At 39.9% G+C, this 19,482-nt stretch overlaps 1 protein-coding gene across 1 annotated transcript; it reads right to left on the bottom strand.

The window, feature by feature from the left end:
- Positions 1-5,848: 5,848 nt before the first annotated feature.
- Positions 5,849-18,743, bottom strand: si:dkey-16l2.16 (ras-related protein Rab-35). The gene is made up of 7 exons (XM_050069427.1): positions 18,584-18,743; positions 14,635-15,581; positions 11,592-11,642; positions 10,824-10,947; positions 10,589-10,713; positions 8,664-8,788; positions 5,849-7,799 (listed from the first exon to the last, which is right to left on the bottom strand). Exons 2-7 carry the CDS (start codon positions 14,687-14,689, stop codon positions 7,650-7,652), a joined length of 630 nt encoding a protein of 209 aa, XP_049925384.1. The 5' UTR covers positions 14,690-15,581; positions 18,584-18,743; the 3' UTR covers positions 5,849-7,649.
- Between the last annotated feature and the right edge of the window lie 739 nt (positions 18,744-19,482).

Below are 19,482 nucleotides of genomic sequence, written 5' to 3'. Positions count from 1 at the left end.
TCAAAATGCTCACTGTAATGTTAAATTGTACAAGAGGTTTTGGCTTTAGGACCACAACTATAGCCCACCAGCAGCATACAAGTTACTTACAGTAATTAGTCATACTAACACATTTACAGCTTCCACTTAAAAGACAAATAAGACCATGTGACACATACCACAATAAATTTGTATTTATTAAGCAACAACTTGAATAACTTAAAAAAAAGTCCTACAATTAAAATGAAATATAACTGATGTCCATAAAGAGTTTGATATACATCTTTGAGCATAACTGTTATTTCTGTAATTGCAGTAGGAAATACACAACTAAGGATAAAACATATCATATAACACAGTACTATTCTCTATATTGTTTGTATGTTGCTGTATGCCAAACGTTTTGGCCCTCTTGTTTCCACATCACTTGGCTGTAACATTATTAACTCCCTCTCCCATTATATCTTCATGTCGAGTATTTCTTAGGCTTAACTGCCTAAAACTTCAATTTTACAGGCCACAGCAACAGTCCATAATTACAGTCACATGAGCAGGCCAACATTACACACACACACACACACACACACACACACACACACACACACACAGTGAAAATAGTCTAGCAGCATGTTCATGTTAACTGTTGGTCCACACAGCAGCATGCTACAAGCTCACATACTAACACCGAATTCCTTGGAACAACAGCAGCCTAGGCCACATCGTGGCAGACTGTTAGGATCTGGCAGTATGCCTCTCTCCCGTCTTGTGGCCAGTGTTTTCTCCTTCCCTGTGTCTCTTGTCTGTTTCCCCTAAATGTGTTTGTTTTCCAGGCCGTGGTTATCTCTGGTCACCCTCCTCCTACCTGAGTTTTCCCTCAACATATCAAGCACACCTGAGATCAGTCTGGCTCATTACCACACCTTACTCCTGCTGCTTATAAACCCAGGTTCTTCACTTCAGTCTTCATCAGATCGTCCGTTTAACAACACAGTACTCAAGCTCTTGACCCCACTCTTTTTGAAACTTTTTTTTGGATTTTGCTGACTTTGTCTCTCCTGTGCCAAGATACCAGTCCATTCCCTCTGTTTGTCGACCACACCCTGGAAATCTGCTTTTTGTTTTTTGAGGACTAATCTAAAAGACCTTACTGCTCGCTCCTTCATCAAGTTTTGATTCATTTTTTCTCTATAATAAATTCTACCTGTAACTACGTTTTAACTCTGTCTCCAAGTTCTGCATTTTGGGTCCTTAAACCAGTTAATTATAACAGCGACATAAAACTAATAGTGCTAATTTCTGGTTTGCTTTATTGAAATACAGAAGCACAGGTACTTATAAAGTTTGCAGGTAGTGTAAAGACTCACGTTTCTCTTGGTCAGCGTGTCCCGGTGGACCGCAAGACGTCCATGCATTTGAACTATGCAAGTACTTATGACTTTTTAAGCCATCTGGTCTATGCTTGAATATCAACAAATGTGAACTCTTGGCCATTAAGGATTGTAATGTGCACACAATTTGCAATATTGCTGTAAAGGAAGAAGTTCACATACTTGGGGCTCTGTATTTCTAAAGACCAAAAAACAAGATGTTCCTTAAACTTTACTCCTATCACTCAGAAGACTCAAAGAAACTGAATCAGTGGCTGCAAAGACACTTATTGATGAAAGGTAGAGTCTTAGGCTGAAGGAATATCCAGGCTCACATATGCAGCTCTCTCTTAACATTTGGACAATAAAATCAGTAAAGCTGTTGACCAGATGCTTTTTAATTATATTTGGAAGAATCGTACACATTAAATTAAGTTAAATTAAGTGTTGTTATGAATAGTTATGAATCTGGAGGGCTTAATTTCCTGTACTTTACAACCCTAAACAATACCTTCGAAATTAACAGGGTTAAACATTTCCTAAAAAAAAAAAAAAAAATCTATTCTAGTCTGAAACTTTATTATTTTAAAAGTTATGGAAATTTTCTCTTTGGTGGCCGATATTTTATCCTATGCTGTAACTATGATGTAGACAGACTCAATTTATCTCTGTTATAAGCAGGTCCTTCTAGCTTTGTCTTCAAAGCACAATAATGTTTATATTTCCTATCTGATTGCAATGGTTTTTATATCCATGAGTTTATGATCTATGTGTAGTGGGAATAAAAGTTTTGCCTCCAATTAATTAGACTCTCCATATGTAGGCTAATTACTGCTGCTCAGTGCTCAGTAGATGAGTGTGTGTTCGGCTTATTTACGTGGTGAATAATAAATCATCATAAGCATTGTAAAAACTCACATTTGTCAAGCATGGATTTGGCATATTGTCCTTAATAAATACTTGGGGAGATGTCCCCATGTAATATCATCTAATGTGGAAGTACAACTTATTAACATGTTAGCACGCTAGCTAGCTAACACCTTATTAACACCTTGATCATAACAAAGTATATTAACTTAAACCACTGCTCACTTTAGAGAGGCCACTGCAAGAAAGCCTATAGTGTGCAATTAGATCGGTTCCCATCTGCATCCAGGCAGGGAAAGTGAAAGGCACCCAAACATTAGCAATGTAGCTAATGTAGCTAGCATGCTACCTTTGGCTGATTGCTGACAGCTAGAAATAAACCATAATCCATTGTCCAATTATTAATCTAAACAGAGAACATGTTTTCTTGTGCTGTCCTTTCTAAAATCCAAATCCATGCTTAACAAATGTGAGTTTTTACAATTCCTAATGATGATGAATTTTTCACCACATCAGTAATCCTCTTTAATGTAACCCAACATACATTCCTCTTCTGAGCAACCAGCAGCGATTATAGCCTGAATATAGAGATTATAATTAACTGGAGATAAAACTTTATTTACTATTACAGCAATGTTTTGTTGTTGTTTTTTTGTAAAAAAAAAAAGAAAAAAAAAAAAAAAAGAAAGAAAGAAAGAAAGAAAGAAAGAAGGTTGTCTTAATCTGTATTCCTGTTCTGACATCCAACAGCACAAGAAGACATTTTTATTCCGGTATGTCAACTGTTTCTGTCTGATGTCCACTGTTTTTCTGCCACCAGTATGCGCATGCAACTGCTGTGACGTAACTGTGACATCCACTCTCAATTAGAATGTTCATTCTGGCAATCTAAAATGATGTTGTTAAAAGCCCAAAATACATTAATGGCAAAAGTGATGCCATTTGTCCCAGGAACAATGTCATTATGGATGACAGTTGTAGATGTGAAAATGACATTGTGGATATCTAAAATGTTCATTTTGATTAGGAAGAATTTAATTATGGATATCTACAATACATATTGAGTCTACCTGTGTTAAAACCGCTTGCCATATTGCATGGCGAGCAGCAGAGTGACTTGCCTGCTCAGCATCACCAGCTGTGTGGCAAGACACCTGAGCATTCTTCACCACTGGCATCTCCAGGTCATCCCCAGTCCGGTCAAACTTCCTCCTGATCTCTAGCAGCTGGGACAGGAACCTCAGAGACGCATCATCATTGTCAAAATAACAAAAAGGAAAAGGGCCTGAAGCAAAGGTTCAAGTATCCTGCATGGTCAGTACTTCGTAGCGCCCTGTTTGGCAAGTATCACAGCTTTTTAACATTTTTGGTAGCCTGCTAAGAGTCTTTCAGTTCTTGTTTCAGGGATTTTCACCAATCCTTCCTACCAAAAGGCTTCTAGTTCGTTAAATTATGTTTATGTCGGGTGACTGTGCAGGCCAAGGCAAAACCTTCATCTTGCTCCTCTTGAGTCCATAGTGGATTTCAAGTGTGTTTATGACCATTGTCCTGTTGTAGAACCCAGCCTCTCTTCATCTTCAGCTTTTCTACAGATGGTGTGATAATTGCTTCCAAAATTTGCTGGACTTTAACTGAATCCATTCTTCCCTCTACCTGTGAAATGTTCCCTTTGCTACTGGCTGCAACACAAGCCCAAAGCATGATTGAAACAACCTCATGTTTAATATGAGATAATATGAGCTAAGCTAATATGACACCTTAACCCGAACTTAATCAGTCCACAGGACTTGTTTCCAAAAAGCACAAGGATTGTTTAGATGTTCCTTTGCAAATTTCTGAGGGGAGAGAGAGGGGGGGGGAGGGACAGGCAACAAAGGGCCACAGGCCACAAACCTGCAGCCGCTGCAGCAGGGACATTGTATTTGTATACAGTATGCCTGCTCTACCCACTAAGCCACCAGGTGCATCCTGATAACTCTTCCCTGAAGATCATCTTTGTGCAGGTCTCATTGCACAATCCAACAGTGCACCACCACTCCAGAGTCTGCTTAATCTTTCTGCAGGTCTTTCTTTTCTGGCAGACAGTTAGATGCCCCCAACTGGGGACATCGTCGAGCGGTGGAAGGAGCACTTTGAGGACCTCCTGAACCCGGCCATCACGTCCACTGTGAATGAGACAGAGCCTGAAGACTCGAGGGAACTCTTGCCCATATCCCTGGCAGAGGTTGCTGAGGTAGCCTAGTTAAAAAGCTCCCCAGTGGCAAGGCGCCAAGTGTGGATGAGATTCGTCCTGAGATGCTGAAGGCTCTGGACACTGTTGGGCTGTCTTGGCTGACACACCTTTTCAGTGACGTTCAGGGTCTTGTTCACAAATGAGGGTAGAATGGAGCGTGAGATGGATCGGCGGTTTGGTGCAACTTCTGCAGTGATGCAGGCACTGCGCCGGTCTGTAGTTGTGAAGAGGGAGTTGACCCAGAAGGCGAAGCTTTCAATTTACTTGTCCATCTATGTCCCAACCCTCACCTGTGGTCATGAGCTCTGGGTAGTGACCGAAAGAATGAGATCGCAGATATAAATGGTGGAAATGAGTTTCCTCCGTGGGGTGGTTGGGATCACCCTTAGAGATAGGGTGAGGAGCTCGGACATCTAGAAGGAGCTCGGAGTAGAGCCACTGCTCCTTCACGTTGAAAGGGGTCAGTTGAGATAGTTCGGGCTGATCTGATCATGATGCCTCCTGGGCGTCTCCCGCTGGAGGTGTCCCGGGCACGTCCCACTGGTAGGAGGCCCCGGGGCAGACCCAGAACAAGCTGGAGGGATTACATATCTCATCTGGCCTGGGAACGCCTTGGGGTCCCCCAGAAGGAGCTGGAAAGCATTGCTGGGGAGAGGGATGTCTGGGGTGCTTTGCTCGGCCTGCTGCCCCTGCGACCCGGCCCCAGATAAGTGGATGAAAATGGATGGAATGGAGGTCTTTTAATGTCAAACGGGGGTTTTGATTTGCCTTTCTGGCAATCCCATGAGCAACTCTCTCTTAAGGTTGTCTTGGCCATCCAGACCTCAACCTGACCTTCACAGTTCCTGCTAACTGCCATTTCTTAATTACATTATTAACTGATGAAACAGCTACCTGAAAACACTTTGCTATCTTCTTATAGCCTTCTCCTGCTTTGTGGGCATCAGTTATTTTAGTTTTCAGAGTGCTAGGCCACTGTTTAGAGGAGCCCAATGGCTGCTGTTTGTTGGAACAAGGTTTCAGGGGTCAGAGTAATTATAAAGCTCTGAAATTTGCATCACCTGGCCTTTCCAAATGATGATTGTGAACAAACTTAACAATCTTATTAAGATCTGAGAGCTGACATGACAGCAGCTTAAACAATGACTCAAGACCAATCCCAGTTCGGCAGCAGACTAAGCCATTTTGTGCCTTTGAGGGGTGAGAGGGGCCTCAAAGCGCTTCCACAATTTTTTTCCGATCAAGTTTTAAAATAAAAAAAACAACAAAACAAAATAACAATATAAACCAAAAAAAAAACTCTCTGAACTTTTCATTCCAGGCTTTTCAACTACCCCCCCCCCTCTTCCCATTGGGGCCCTGCCTTATCAGTCCCACTTCAAACAATAATACAAACAGTGAGTCTTGATTTATTGCTTTATTTGGATTTGGACACATTTGCTAGGCAACAGAGATTTATATTAAAAAAACAACAACATACTCATGACTTGAACATTTTGGGTATGTACTGTGTTGAGGTTACACACATTTTGTATCTTGAATTGTTACTGGCCTCATTTTAACTGTAATAAGGCATACATACATTGGACTGCACTCACCACACCAGTTAGTGTGTCAAGGTTACAATTTAGTAACAACTGCGACCAGTTCCCTTTCAGTGGTAAAATGCGTTAACTGTATAAAAAAAAAAGAACAAAATTACTAACATCGGCACATAACAGTGGTTCACTAGTGCAAAGTCAGAGGACCATAACAGATTTTTTTGCATGTTTTAGCTCACTCACCACAATCACATACACTTTATACCTCACCACTATATTTCAAAGCAGATTTTTGTTTTTATCAGCCTTTCAGGCAGCAGTTGTATTCTATTTGTATCACTACAATACTAAACTCATTTTGCAGTGTCTTGAAACTTGAGTTACTTTACATCATATCTGCTCTGTTATGATACTAGTTTGTGGAAAAAGTGCAGACTTTTCACTTTTGCATGACGTTCTGTGATGGATTGCCTTAAGCAGGATCTCATGTTTAAGCTAAAACTGGTGGCTGCCTGGATGGGGGAAAACACTTTTTTTTACAAGACAGTGGGCCCTACATGTCATGGAGTTCATCCCACACCACAGTACAAATACAATACAGACAGGCTAAAAATCTGAAGTTTGCCCCAAGAATGGCACTTAAGACAGGGTCCCGAGGTTCATCCTCTATGGAAGAAGCAGCTCACTAAATTCAAATTAATCTGCCCAATAAATTTTAAGATATCTTGTGTTCAATTTGAAAGTTTAATGTTGGCAGCAAAGAAAGGTTGGAGATAACCAAAACTATTAGGATGCATCCTCAGGCAAGCATGAATATAGGCATAACACTGGTTGAAATGTCTTGAACCAAATGTCTGAGTTTTGGACTGCATGTATGATAAAAAAAATAAAAGAAAGAAAGAAAGAAAGAAAGAAAGAAAGAAAGAAAGAAAGAGACATCTAATGGCATCACCTTGGCTTCCTGGAAATTGTGATGGACATTTTTCACTGATGCTTTATGGACAAAATTATTAATCAAGAAAATAGTCAGCCAGTTCAAAGATGATAAAAACAACTATTAGTTGCACCCCTGTAACAAACACACCAATATTTAGCCATTATTAGAGCCTTATAGTAGCTAGTTGGGCTAAAAGAGTCTGTGTTGTAATTTCAATGGCAACAGATTTCTTGTGTTTGCGCACTAATTCATCTTATGGGGACCATGAATAACAGGCATTTTCATGGTGATCTGGGCAGTTAGCTGCAGAGATGTCTTGGAGGGAACAACCAACCTCTCCATCATGAGGCCCCACTGCCAGAGAAGCCAAACTCTTAAACACTACAGCAAATCTGCTTTGTAGTTAAATGGGCTTAAAAACTAAAAAAACACAAGAATGATCCTTGATCTTTAACTTACATAACCTCAAAGCTGCTGAACACAGTCAGTGCTAACAGACTGTAAATCCTTTTGCCTCTGTTCCATTCACAACCGACCTGAACAACCTGCAGCCTGTTGGTTTGTAACCTAGCATAGTAAATAGTGAACGGCATAGTTTCAAACATTCAGATCTGCAGTTTGAAACACAGAACACTTTTATTTCCTAAGGCACGTTTTCCCAATCTTGTTTAAATGCTTTTTGTGTAAGCGATGAGCGATGAGTGGCTGTGGCGTCTGTTTGGGGCTCAGCAGCATTTCTTCCCTCTCTTTCTTCGGTCTCGGTCTCTCTGGGCATTGATGTTGACAGTGTCCTTCTCTCGCTCTCGTTCCCTCTCGGCTCTGTTCTGGCTCTGCTTCTTGGCCCGCAGCACCATGTGGGTAAAGGCCATGAACATCTGAACACAGCAACAGAACAACACTGAGTCTTCAAAGTTACTGGAAAATATTGCAACAATTGGTGGATTCATTGATTTGTCAACTGACAGAACATTAAAGGTGGAGTCGGCAATTCTGGAGGAAGACTGTTGACAATGCGTTGTGGAGTTCAGTGCATTAGCATGTGCCAGCTTGACCATCCCTCTTGCTCCTACTGCTTTTCTCTTACATACATGGCCTTTCCTCTGGCCTATACATGAGCACAAACGCCCCCTGATGCTGACTGGCTGATGCAGTGTTGTGTAGGTTGGTCCAAGCGACTTTGTTTCCATTTACAGAGTAATGGCTGAGTATGAACATCAAATTTTTAATTTTTCAGCGCACACACAGAACAGAAAGCTAACTGACTGTGTGGAGATATTTGCTGAATTTGACAAAAGGTGTACTAGATTAGAATGGCTGACTGCACCTTTAATATGCAACTAAACTACTTGTTTGGTTAATTTTTTGAGATGAAAAGCCAAAAGTTACATCTCAAATATGAACATTTGCTATGTGTTTTTTTTTTAGTCTTTCATGTCAGCAAAGTGAACATTTTGGGGGGGTTGGACTTTTGATTCAACAAAACAAGCAATCTGAATATATCAATTTGGGCTTTTGAAAATGTGAGGGGCATTTCACTAATATGAGAATAATCTGCAGATTAATCTGTAATAAGAATTATTATTACAGATTAAAATTAAAATTTTACAAAAGGAAAACATGAATTTAAAGGTGCAAATGTGCTGCAGTACCTTTGCCAGATCAACAGAATGCCAACCATGCGTATAAGAAATATAAAATACAATGCAGAGTCCATTTTTATGAAATAATATTAAAATTACCTCTTCTACGTTTATGTTCTCTTTGGCACTGGTCTCGAACACCCGAACTCCCACCGACTCCCCAAAACGCATAGCATCCTGGGTATCCACCTGTTTTCTGGCAGGGTCGTCATTTTTGTTTCCCACTAAGACAGTGAGCAAGAAAACTTATCTTTATTTCTACTCTCCTTCTTTCAGGATTGGAATAATTTCAACTTTTTATTATTTTCAAATTGCATGAAAAGAGTAAAATCAACTATGAAAAGATCCTATTAAGTATTTACTGTGTAAACGTTCTGTTAAACTCATTAAAGGGACAGTTCACCAAAAAATCCAAAATTCATGTTGTTCCTCGTATTTTTGGTGCTATTTATCAATCTAGATTGTAGGCTTGGGAGGTATCACGGTATACCAGAATATTTAGAATCCTGATGGTATGATTTTCAATACTTTCTAAAATACACTAATCTATACTCTCTAATCTATAATCTCTACTACATGTATATAGAGATGAACAGGCTATACTGAGTATACATTTTATGTAGTGCATAAAAGGCACCACCAGAGGTCAGTCTCTACTCGTGAAACAGGCAGCTGAGCTGGCAAACAGACTGTGATTGTGGTCCTGTTTAGACCTGTTAATAACATGCCGTTTGGGTGATCCAATCACAAGTGGAAAGTGCTGAGCACAAGTGTAAATTACCACAAAGACACACTGTGATCTGATCACTCAAACCACTAGCCAAGGAGTGTAAAAACTAATGTGTCCTGATGCGTCTCCCACAAGGACTACATCATCAGTGCAGGACGGGGTGGCTGTTTCTGTGACAGTGCGCTAAAAGCTCTGTAACTTACCAATTTTACGTTGGATGACGTGTTGCATGGCCATCCATCATTTTGCCCTATGGAAGGAGACGCGTTTAATTCTGCTGACAGCAATAGCTCCAGCTGTACTGACACAATTGCTAACGTGACTAGCGAGCACGCTACAGAGAAGCTAGCAAAAGTGTGGACTTAACTGTCCACGGGGCAGTAACAAAATCTGAACACAAGTGGTCAGCTGGAGACGCATGATAGGCACAGGTGTGAACAGTGATGTGTCAAGGTCATTGTCCAGGTCTCAATAGGGCGTGTGAGTGGTAAGGACAACATTAGAGGACTGTAAACAGCCAGGCAGCATTGCCAGAGAGAGACTGCAGGGATACATTAATTACGTCCTTCTCAGCTGAGCTGTTATGTTAGCTAGCTCCGAGGTGCTAGGTGAGCTAGCAGTAGATGCACACTTCCTTTTCTGCAGTGATACGTTTGGCGGGTGTAGTTTGATGGAAAAGAAAAAAAAAAAAAAAAGCTCCTACATGAAACTGCTCACAACAAGGTCTGTGGATTATCTTAAGTGATCGGGTCATGATTTCTGGAAAGAGACAATGCTGTTGAGTTTTTATATATTTATTTATTTTTGTGCTTTGACCATCACAAGCCAAGTGCCATCTAGTTATATTATATTTGAGATTAGGCATACATCTCTATGGCCAATATTTCCAACACTCCGCAACTCACACCAAAAAAAAATCTGAATTAATAAACAGCACTACTGGAAAGAAGAAAAATATGTATTTTGGATGTTGGGGTGAACTTTCCTTTTAAGTGTCATACTTCACTTGGGTATAATAGCATTTCTTTGATTAAAATAAAACAAGATGAAATTCCTGACTTACATTTTAGACATTTACAGAACTCATAGGAGGCCCTTTTTCATCAGCTGGAACTTTTCCAGGGACTATTCTACTCATTTTATTTCTAGCAGAGAAACCTTGTTCTACTCTTAGTTCCTGGGTCATAAAAGGTCACTGCTCCAGAGCTGCCACACTGCCTGAACTTCTAACAACACCATGCAGATAACATGAAAATAAAATTCTTTAAAACTCACAGTAAGACAGCTGACTCACCCAGGATCTTGCAGACGTTGTCACAGTTCTGGGAGATTTCATTTAACCACCTCTTAACATTTACAAATGACTCTGGATTTGTCACGTCGTAAACAATAATGACACCGTGGGTGTTTCTGTAGTAGCTGAAGAAAGAAGGACGGAGCAGTATTAATCAAGTGACATGCCACAGGGCTACAATGATAGTGAGGAAAATTCCTGAACATAAAGCCAGTTTTAGTCTAGAGGTGATTACGTAGATGTGATGGTTCTAAATCTCTCCTGCCCCGCTGTGTCCCAGATCTGCAGTTTAACCCGCTCTCCATCGATGTCAACTGTTCGGATCTTAAAGTCCACACCGATGGTGGTGATGTAGCTGCCTGCAGACAAGCAGACCATCAAAAATCAGAAAGACAGACAGCAGACACACCTTGTACTGTATCTATGTGCAGACACATGATTTTTATGCCTCATTACGAAGAGAGCAGATACTAGCATCAATATTTAAGGTCACATTAAGATTCAGACAAACTGGGCACCATCTTATAGCTGCATCTAGGAGGCACAGAAATGTAAGAGAATTTATTTTCTGTTTTTACACCCTGGGTTTTATTTTTGCAGTTTATTTTAGGGGCCATAATTGTAAACATCTATGTGGTATGCAGTAGTTTTATGTGTAAATTGCAAGAGATAACTTTGGACATAGTTTTGTCTGTCAGATATTTTAATCAAATCGATATATTTTAGGAAGCCACTCTAATTAAAAGGTTCTGCTTTACAGTATATGCCCACCCTTTCCCCAAAAAGTCTGCATGTTGTCTGAACAGGTTAGGGCAGCTCTGCTTAACCCTGAGGGAGATAAGATGACTTGACTTGATAAAATGCTTTTACTTCTCTGCCTAAGAGAAGAGCCTATCACTCTGGGGTTTTTGTTCTATTAGGACCGATTTGCTACTAATAAATATGAGCCCTTGTACTGAGGTGTTAACTGTCACCTGACTTGCAGCAAACTGTGGTAACTCACCAGAGAAGGAGTTGTCTGCAAAGCGGAGCAGAAGGCTGCTTTTCCCCACATCTGAGATAGAGACAGATCAGAGGGACAAGATTAGCAAGTAAATAACTCAGAAGGAATGAATGTGACCATTCAGGAACAGTGTGCAGCATATCTACTGTAAGTTTACTATCAGAAAGTCCTGAGTGACTGCCTCCTTGCAGTAATGTCATAAAATATGCAGGAAGGGCAGGATAACAAAAGTGAAACAACGCAAGAAATAAGGGCAAAGGTTGAACTCATACTGGAGACAAATGAGCTTCAAATGTGTGACTAAAAAGAGACTATCCTGAAAAAACCCTTCCCTTAATAATCTGCTAAAAATTGCCCTGCGAGAACCAGTGGCAACTTGTTCAACAGAGACTCGACAAACCAGAATGAAGCAGCAGTAGGCTGGGAAGTTACAGTGTAACTATTACAATATTTTACCCACAAAATCAGTCAGTTAATTTTAATCTACTGTAATATCTGTGCTACTGAAGAGGAAAAAAGTCTAAAAGCACAGAACAGCTGAATGTCAGCAGGTGAAGAGGAAAACTGCTCTGCAATGCAACAAAAAGTGGTGCAATCAAAATCACATCACACTGAAATATCATGATCTATCACAATACTGATAATTTGATCCATATTACGATGGAGTCCCAGAAGCATTAAATGCCACTAACAAGCTGCCTGTTGAGCCAAGTATTTTTTAATACATCAGTAAATAATGGTTAATAATGTTTAATGTTAAAAACGACTAAGCAAGCCCAGTTAAGCCAGTTCACAGACAAAGCATGTGGGAACCACTATCAGAAACTGAAACCTGTAACCCTCCAACTATCTGTTCATGAATGACACTGAAGGCTTTAAACAGGCAGAAAATTTGTCCTGACAGCTCAAAAGTCAAACACGTGGAGCTGTATTTTTTTTCTAACAATAAAACTGAAACCAGGAACTATTGGAAAACATTTCAGGATATACTCTTCTAGAAAACTTTTCTAAAATGTTCCACTATAGGAACATAAAACCCTGATGATATTATCACTCCGAATTCACCTACACATAAATGAATCCTCACAAGTCAAAAGTAAAGCAAGGCCATAAACAGGGTGGAGTAATAAGAACCAGTTCTGACTTGGAATCATCTCCAAAGGTATGAGTGGGGTGGGTATCAGTTCTCAATGCTTTTAAGGAATCGACCAAACTAAACCTGTGCCAAGTAGTATCGAAACGTCTGCAGTCAAACAATACCTGCATTCAATCCCTTTTGTGCCCAGATCTAGAATAAAACTAGAGACCATCTTGCAATGGGATAACTCCAGCTGCAATAAAGAGATCTTAAAGCGAATGTTAGCCAGGGGTAAAGCTGAAGGACCAATGGCCCCTTCTGTTCTTGCTAGACCCTAATTCCGGCGCCTTTACTCGGACCTCACTGTTTTTTCAACCTGGCCTTCATTTTGATGTCAGCCACACACCTGTAAAGTTTCATGAATGCATTTTGCTAACCACTCACAAGGTTAATGGCTAATACCAGCTGTCGCGATGTTGTATCAGCTTGTAATAACTATTTGTATGATTTTATTTGCAGCCAATCAAAGCAAGCGTTTTTCCATCTAATGTGATATGTGATTGACACACTACTGCAGCAGCTACATTCCATATAGTTTGTGGGGTGGTGAAATTGATTGTAACAACTTACAGAGTTGGCAGTACACCATGCAGAGACGACACCAAAAAGTATGACAATATCACACACCTGTGGTGGCTGGTGGCATTTCATGCAACTGAATGCTTCCGTTCACATTATGGGTAGGGAATAAAGTAGAAAAAAGGGACCACATCAAGCACTCTGAGAACTGTAAATTTGTTAAAAAATCTCTGCGTAGGTTAATTTTGGAGCTCTTGAGCGTCCATCCACACCACTGCTTACTGGTTGTTACAAACGAAAGGAATGCTCAAAAGTGTATCCAGGTGACTATTTATACTAATGACAAGAATCAGTGCCAGAATTTAGAAAAAACAATATATATCAAAAAGAAAGTCAGAATTAATAAAATTTAAAACACCTTCAGACAAGGCCAACTCACTTCCAGAGAGAACAGTAGTGACTATGTCTCATTTCAAAGCTCAGAGGCTTGTTTTATATGCCATAGTAATGATATCCACTTTGAGGCTAGTTTTAGGTTTCTGCAATTTGAAACTTGCTTAAAACAAAAGCATCACCGCTTTGAAATCTGAAGCAGTTTACTGCTTAATATTGAAAGTGAACCAGTAGGTGGTTTGACACTGATCTGAACCACTGTGGGACATTTCTTCATTTTAGAGTACACGCAGTCAGACACGCAGTTTGTGACTTGCAGTAGTAATGGAGTTTAAGAGAGCTGTCAGTGAATGGCATAGTTACTGTAGTAAACCTAGATTTGGTTGCTGATACATCATATTTTGCTTACTTTCCATACCAACAGTCCCTATTAATAATAATAATAATAATAATAATAATAATACCAGACAGGATTAATTACCCTCAAATGTGAAAATCAGCAGAACACGCATACACAACACCGATAATAGGAGTATCGAACCAGTGGTCCATTGTGTGACATGTGAACAACACTATTCCGACTTGGCAAACACAAGTAAAACCTGTGCACGACCTACTGTAAAAAGTCAAAATGTCTGCTCTGAAAAAGGATGTGTTTTGTTTCTTTTGTGTATGAACACTGTGGAGGTTTGGGCAAAGTTTAACTAGCACTTTTCATTTTAATGCAAACTAGTCAGAAACATGCTTTAAAGAAGCAAACAGCTCATGTTCTTGATAATTTAATTTCAATAAAAGTCTACTTTGCTTCTTTTGTAACGAGGTTCCCCAGTATTGTTACCAGCTGATAAAGAGCAGTTAATATAATGTTGCATTTTTAGTCTTCCATCATATATTCACTTGCAGGTCTCCTATTAATGCAATTTGTGACTTCTGGGACTCCATAAACAACGTGCTTTGACTTCAGATTAATCTAATATGAACTGATGCACTAACTGGAGTCTCCAATGATGAGCAGCTTAAAGAGATGATTGTAGTCCTTCCCCGCCATCCAGGAGGCCTCTTACTGTTTTTCCAAGTAAAATCAGTTTCATAGGAGAAGGTAATATTCCTAATTTCCCTTGTTTTGTTTGTTTTTCCTCCTAATGCTACAAGCTCATAGTAGCACAAGAGTTTCTCCCAAAATTGTAGGCATCCCCGTGCATATAAGAGCACATTCCAGTTGAATCTCTGCACTTTTAAGTTGTGGTTTATCCTCTGAGTTTAAGTTCAGATGTTCACATCATTCTCTTTGGATTCACAGTGAAAGCAGCAGGCAGCAGAAAATGAAGTGTTTCTGGAGATTTCTGCATCTATGATTCATGCTTGATGGCCGAGAGCTGCCGCGCAGTTCCACCTTAGTTCCAGTTCCACCCAATGACACTCCAGCGGGGGATTTCCGACTTGAGACGAATCATAGATTTTTACATACACATTCACAGGTCTGTCAGTGCAGTGTGGACTCTCCTTCGTTTCTCTTTTGGATACAGTCCCACATTGAATGTAATGTCTTCACAGAGGTCTATTTATTGAAACACTTGAAGCAACACATACAAGTCTCCATGCTAGGGGGATTTGGCATTTTGTGGTTGTCGCTCTGGCAGCCAAAATGGACGGGTGACTTGACAGCTTATCATAAATCCAGTTATTGCCAGTTACTGCCCTTAACTCTTCCACCGCTCACTCTTTAACTCCATCCCTTTTGAAAAAAGAAGTGAGAAACTGAGACGTTCCTCTTTTTCACTCCAGTTCAGTAGTGGTTACATCTGCTGAGGTTCCTTTAAGCTGATCCCTTATTTTCACTTCAGTTCCTCTGGTGGTTGGGTTAAAAGTCAACCGTTCCCTGTTTCACGACATGAGGAGGGTTCTTGTTTCTTGCTTCTTTAGCCCAGGTTTAAAAGGTGCTAAACAAAGAGAGGAAAATAGTAAGAGGTTAAAAAAAAAAAACACTAATCAGGCTTCTAACCACAGTGCAGTGGTTGAATGTCACTAAGTATATTTACTTGAGTACTGTACTTTAAGGTCCAGTGTCTAGGAATTAGGGGCATTTATTGGCAGCATTGGTATATGATATTCATGACTAGGTTTTCATTAGTTTACAATCACATGAAAAAAAGAATTGTTGCGTTTTCTCTGCCTTAGAATGAGCCATTTGTATCTACATACTAAGCCGGTCCGCTTCTGTGGAGTCCGCCATATTGTATTACAGTAGCCCAGAAAGGACAAACCAAACAGTAGCCCCTTTTACACTGCCTGTTCACAGCGGGAATGTCCTGCTGTTATTCCACCCATTCTTCATAAAAAGGACAATCGTGGAATGGAGGGAAACAGGTAGGAACAGCACCAAATCAGTGTCTTTGTAACAGGGACAACCTGCAAGATGGGACCATGGACAGGACGGCTGTTTTGATGATGTGTCATGTGTGCGACCCACCATCAGGAGATTCAAAAAGTTGCAAGCAGCAGTTAGCCGCTAACTCAAAGAAGAAGAACAGCAACCGGAAATGCTGACAAACTGAGAATACAGTGAGGTCCCAGAACTCCTCACCCTCCAAGCAGACGGCAAGATAAGCTACCATATAACTGGGACGGTGAATGATTGTTATTGCTTTGTTTTGCCATTGTTATTGTTAATAAAGTGCTGCCAATGTGTATGTTAGATGTCACACTAGAAGCAAATGCTGCTTTGTTAAATGTCACACCTGTCGCAACTCTTTTGCTTGAAGGATGTCTGTTCTTGCCAGCCACCGTAGTTCTCTTACATGCTTGGCACAAAGGAGAAGTTTCAGTTGGCTGCAGTCTGCAACCTCAGCACTAGATGATGCGAAATCCTACACACTAGACCTTAAATAACAAATTTGAGGTATCTGTACTTTACTTCAGTATTTCCGTGTAATAAGATTTTAAACTTCTACTCAGCTAAATATAGTATTTTTTTTTATCCACTTCAGGCTTTAGTTACTCTTGATATTGCAGTTTGTCATCCCCTTCCTGTTCAGTGAAAACAATATATCTCCACATCAGTTGATGTTGAATGTGTTTTAAATTGAGGGATGAAGTGTTTCTTTATGTGTTGACAAAATTCTCCTACTTCTTAAGCTAATAAACTCATAAAAACATTCTTGGATCAGCTGTAAAATGCACTGTCACAAAGCTGAAAACAGGGCTGTTTTTCTGACACCGTAAAAAGTTGATTTTTTGGAAAGATGTGGTTCTCACAGGACAGCCACCCTACAAACATATGCTGATTTTATAGGATATGATGCATTGCTGTGGATTAAACTACCTTACAGTATATAAAGAAGTTAAAATGAGCACAACCATAAACATCTGCAGCAGTATAATCCGACACACACATTAATGCAGCAGTAATATTAATCAAAAAACATCACACATACGCTGACAGGGAACATTTTACTGTACATTAAATACTTTTACTTGCTGATAATAAGAGTATTTTAACAGTCTGGTACAGTCTAGTACTTAAGTAAAGGATATGAATACTTCTTTCACCACCACCATTGTTATTATCAGTTAATTTTTATTGCTCTATGCAGTGTGTGCCCCACCTTACCTCCCTCCCTGCTCCTTAAACAACAGCTGAGTCCCTAAATATAGCTTCCTCATCCTGCTTTATCCACCCCTGTCCTATAACAAGAGATGGTCTTCTAAACCGTCTCTGCTATAACTTAGCTGGGTTAGCTAAGTAGCAACTACAAAAGCTCACTGGTTGTCCGGCTGTCATCGCCTTTCCATGACTGTCACTAAGCTAAATAGGGAAGTTTGGCTAGCTAACGTTGGGGCAGTTTTCCATGAAAACAGGAAAGGCTACCGCTACCGCTACCTTTTAGAGTAATTCATGAGACCTTGCTAGTGCGAGCTAATCTAGCTCCAATACGTTATGTTTCACGTGTAAAGACAAGAACACTAATCGTCGGTTGAAAAACGTGCAATTTAATGATGATTGCTGTATCAGCAAAGAGAAAAGCGTCGTACAACACACTTTTAAACGGTGTTGAGTCTTACATCATTCGTGTTTCAATTCGGCATTCGTTTCAAAGCTGTGAGAAGTACAGTAAATTATTTACGAAAAGTTGAGCTTAATATCCTCCGTACATGAACCGACACTAATCAGTGGCTACAGGTCAACCAGAAGACAGAAAGACATCCACAACCGCACTGGTTTAACGGAAGGTCGACACTAAAATACATTGTTTATAACGTTATGTTTGTAAAGGAGCAGCTGCAATGTCATTAACATTTATTCATCTAGCTGTAGCTGAGCAGTGAGAGCAACGTTTGTGTGTGAACAACAGTTTACCTTGCTCGACACGTTTTAGGGAACGTTACGCCAAACTTGACTCAAAAATCTATTACTTTTTGGAAATTTCGTTTTATGATGCTACACTAAGCCTCGGTGTTACTTTTATAGATATGTGATTAACAACTTGACGACGTTCTTTAATTCGGCACACATTAAAATCACAAATGTGGGCTTGTCTGGACGTTGAACTGTTTCAATTGTCACCTAAGTTTTGGCTAACGTTACTGCAGAAACGTTATAACATAACGTTAGCTAATGTTACGTCGTTGGTAGTAACGTTAACGGTTAACTTTAAGTAACATTGTCATTTATTTTTAACGACTTCAGTTGGAGTAGTAACGAGAACATAAAAATTTATGAAAAATTCAAATTCGTAATTTATTTGACGTGTATCGAAGAAACGAAACCAAGAAGCTTGAAACTTCCAGATTTGTTATCCAGTGTGGAGTGACGGTCTGAGGGCCTGACCCTGGCCTGCCACTGCCTCACTCCCGACGACAAGACGTCAGAAACTTCTCAGTCCTCGGAGAAACTTTGAACCAGACATTTGAGAAAACAAATAAACACATAAATGAAACTTACTTTGGTCACGTGGGTGTACCTGGTGCCCTGTCACTGGGTCATGTTCATAGATCTGTGGAGGACGTTGTTTTTGTCCCGGCGGAGTCCGCTAGATCACCGCTCCGGTCGGAATGTCTCCCCGCCGACCACACCTGACTGCTGCAGCTGATGACCCACTCTCATCATCTGATGCTGCGTTCATGACACATGGGAAAAACCTATGCCGTGTAACCTCCGTGTGCAAACCCACGGTGCGAAATCAGGCGTAGTAGACTACTAGATATATATTTTACTTCATGTAAGGTTACAGAAAAATAAAGGATAACAAGACAAAAGGTAAACTAAGTACACACTTAACGAAAATATGGTTTTACTATTTATGTACTTAAACTCACTGTTTTACAGCTGGTTAAGCATCTGTAAATATATAGCCTACTTATCATCAGTATGCAGAGAATGGGATCGTGACGTGATTATATCATGTTTTCAGTGTCTCTCTATTACTTTTTTTGTATTTTATTCATGTTATATTTGATCCTTTATTTTAAGTTGTGCAATTTTCTGCTTAGATTCTCATTTTGTTTTTACCTGCATGATCTGATTTTTTTCTTTTTCATACATATCTAATTTGCATATTTGAAGGGAGCCTGAGACATTAGATTTTCATTGCCAACATATGCTTTTCTGTTATTGTCGTGCTTAATGATAGATAAAGAATTTGAACTTGGTTTTTCATTTTTTGTGTCCATGATTTAGATGGAATTTCTTTCGCCCCTGCAGTGCTTCAGGATTGTATCTCATCTGAGCTACAACTGTCAGCAATCCTGGACATGAATGAATCATAAAGGGCTGATTAAGTCTGTCCCATTTTAAACACAGAGTGCAAACATCAACTCTCACAAATAAGTAAGTGAACAAGA

Source organism: Epinephelus moara, chromosome 18 (assembly GCF_006386435.1).
Source record: "Epinephelus moara isolate mb chromosome 18, YSFRI_EMoa_1.0, whole genome shotgun sequence".
NCBI classification, from domain to species: domain Eukaryota; kingdom Metazoa; phylum Chordata; class Actinopteri; order Perciformes; family Serranidae; genus Epinephelus; species Epinephelus moara.
Note: the sequence above shows the minus strand (reverse complement) of the source record. Positions and strands in the feature narration are given on the sequence as shown.